The 3337-nt window shown below is 33.6% G+C and overlaps 1 protein-coding gene across 1 annotated transcript in view; it reads right to left on the bottom strand.

Moving 5' to 3' along the window:
* Positions 1–273: 273 nt before the first annotated feature.
* LOC137650142 (uncharacterized) overlaps positions 274–3337 on the bottom strand; it is a 5169-nt gene continuing 2105 nt past the window's right edge. The window contains exon 1 of the mRNA XM_068383289.1: positions 274–3337. This exon is cut by the window's right edge and continues 2105 nt beyond it. Coding sequence (XP_068239390.1) covers positions 756–3337 — 2582 coding nt within the window. The 3' untranslated portion in view covers positions 274–755.

Here is a 3337-nt window from a genome sequence, read left to right as displayed (position 1 = left end):
AAACATTCATTTGTCTCTCTCATTTTTGCTACTCCACATTTGAAATTATGTTAGCATTAACACAATTATATTTTACAATTGAACAAGAGCTATGAAAGAATGGAAGGTTAACCAATGTAAAGAAAAATCAAGAAAATATTCACCAACAGTTTTTATTTTTGCTTAAAAACAATGAGAAGCAAACTGAACTCAAATGTTACATACTGCAGTACGTTCAGAAACATACATAGATTTATAACATGTAATTTTTTTTTTTTTTTTTTTGGTACAGAATGTACATTTTTCTTTGAGTTATTTTTCTTGTCACACCTTAATCTTATAAGTACTTCCGGCTACGTAACGCCTCTCATACTATATGTAGTGTAAAAATTCATATAAAAAATATAGTATCTTATGAATTGAAGAAAACAACTCAATATACCATACCTATACAGGTAATAAGCAACTTCTGAATTTCAACAGATATACAAATTGAATAACAATACGGCTCAGGATCTGAGAAACCGGTGCCTGTGAGAATCACATGTTTCATTGGAATTTAATGATTTTAAACAATATAAACCTGACTGGTAAGATCAAAGATACAAATAAACATGAGATCAGTCATCTTGAGAATGAATGCTTCACTTTCCATGAATATAATCTATGAAAACCATAATTGAAACAAAACGATTATGCCTAGCATTCGATGACTAAATATTTATAAGTTATTAAGGAAATCCATTGGCTTGAATCTTTCATAAAACTTCTTGGTATTACCACAGTTCTAATTTAAACTTAACGCACTTCTTTAATTTCTTTCTTTCTTTTTCATTAAATCGGCAGAAGAGAGGCATTAAAATATTTCTTTTAACTTTAACTCCCTCGGCAGATAGGGTACACAAAAACACCTTACAAGCACCATAGGAAAAATTTGAAGACAAAATTTCAATTCTGATGTACTTTTTACTTAGTTTGGACAATGCCGAAATAGCCCACGAAGCATTTTTATCGTCTATGCCAAAAAGAATGATGCTGAAGGAAAATGAACTATTGAAACTCGGGAGAGATGATGGCAATACTTCCTGAGGTATGTCCAAACGCAAAGTCATTTCTAAGTCTAATTTTCTATTCAAACTATTCACTGATTCACTGAGAGCATGTAAGGCCTCTGCACAAGAGATTCTTATATTTAACACTGTTATTAACTCAAATGACATAATGATTTTAGCACCATTTACTCCTAAATGTCCCATAAAGTTCGTTAAATTACTGCTCGATCCCAGGGCCTCCAGCAAATTATCTGTCGTTTCATGATAACCCCAGTTATAAAAATGTTGGTCAGCTTTCAAGACAATAACTCTAGTTTGTTTCTTTCCGATACAGTGCATCAAAGGAATCAGATTTTCATAAGGTCTTAACACAAGGTTTCTATTTTCACCTTTTACTAATAAGCCCTGAGTACTGTTAACGATTCTAACTGCAATTTTCTTTGGAAAAAAATCTGTAAACTTCATCAAATTAAAAACTGGATCTGACGGATCACAAAGTTCTTCCCCTTTTGGTTCCCAAAAAAGTTTGCCAGAAATTGATTTTGAAATCGCTTTAGAAACCAAAGGATGTCGTTCAGATTCTTGAAGTAGACGCCAGAAAGCGGACAAATTTTGGTCCATTCTTGCTATGTTTAGCAAGCCTTCTGTAACCACAGAAATAAGATTGTCGGTTTTATGATCTTGCATGCAGAGATACCCAACAGTAAAGAGGTAGACATTTAACATTTTTCTCATTTCCAATACTTCCAGATATGTCATTTCAGAGAGACATAGAAATAGATTTAATTTCTTCATTTTTTCTGCTAATTCAGATTCATCGTTTGTATAGTTTTCTAAATCTACTGTTAACATGTGAGCAACATATTTTCCCGCTAAAAACTCCATTTGACTTTTGTGAATAAAAGTGAATGAATACTGTGGCCCCAGTAAGCTTTCTTGAACTTCACACACAAGGAAAGAAGATAGAGCATGAATACTATCGATATTATGTTTATTACAGAAGGAGGTAAGAAGCTTCCTTCTCTGATTATTAATTACGTACTCGTCTCTCTTAACCATTTCAAAAGCCTGTTGACCAAGTTCCAATAACCAATCTTCTACAAAATCCTCAAGGAATAGATGCTGAGATGAAGCACATTTCCTAATGCGTGCTACCATTTTCATGGAACACATGTTGAAAATCTGTAAGTATAATTTGGTAACAGATGTAATGTTTGCCAATGAAGACTTTTCATCTCTCCAAAGAATGATTAGAAGAGCTACAGTTAAAGGAATTTTTAAATGGCTACCAAGATAGATACCAGCTCTTTTTAAGAACGCGAGACACTCTTCTTCCTGAACCTTTCTTGATTTTTTGTCAGTTTCTAATGAATTGAATATTTTCGAGGTGAATTTTGCAATACCAGCATCTGCAAAGCCATGTATCTGCAACTTTATGTAGGTCAGGTGATGATTGAGGATAGAGTCAATAATACTCGAAGTAAATTCTGGTCGTGTGGTTAGAATTATTCGAGAAGTGTCCAGAACCGAAAATATTTCTTCAAGTAATTTTCTGCCGTTCTCTGTTGCCTCATCTACACCGTCCACTATGTAAAGGACATTTAACTTCTGCAATGTTGGTAATATATCTTTTTCTTCAAAGTGGCTACAAGTTTCATTCAAAAGCACTTGTTGTAAGAACCATACAAGAGAATTTCTGACTATGTTTCTAGCTTCAATGAGAATTAGAATATCAACAGATCTCATATTAGCCACCTTGTCAAGTCTGTTTCTCCAGTCATTTACCAAATATCTACAAAGAGAAGTTTTACCACACCCAGCAATGCCAGTCAGTACAATAACTGAAGGTATTTCGTCTGAACATACATATTCACCCTTTTTTTCAACATATGGTTTGCTTACCAACAGGTTTTCGATATCAACTACATCACTTTCGTTGCTGATATGCAATGGTGTAAATATCTTATCTACCTGCAATTCTGGAAACTTTTCATCTCGCAGCCACGTAAATGGATTCAGGATTTTCAGCTTCGCATAAAATACAGAAAGCTCCTTCTGTCCATTTGTTATGAATTTTCCCATTAGATCTTCACGAAAATGTTCCACTTTGTCGAAATAAATTGAGCTTTCCTCAGCAAAGGTAGCTGTCATGATGCCATCTACTTCTTTACAATAATTATACTCATAATCAGAGATATCATAATCCCAAGAATCCCCAAATTCATTAAGAAACTTTTTGAATAACATCTTCAAATCCTCCATGTTACTTTGCCACGATTCATCAGTAAAATCTAGTTGATCATGGC

The sequence above is a fragment of the Palaemon carinicauda genome, chromosome 11, assembly GCF_036898095.1.
Source record: "Palaemon carinicauda isolate YSFRI2023 chromosome 11, ASM3689809v2, whole genome shotgun sequence".
Taxonomy (NCBI): Eukaryota; Metazoa; Arthropoda; class Malacostraca; order Decapoda; family Palaemonidae; genus Palaemon; species Palaemon carinicauda.
Note: the sequence above shows the minus strand (reverse complement) of the source record. Positions and strands in the feature narration are given on the sequence as shown.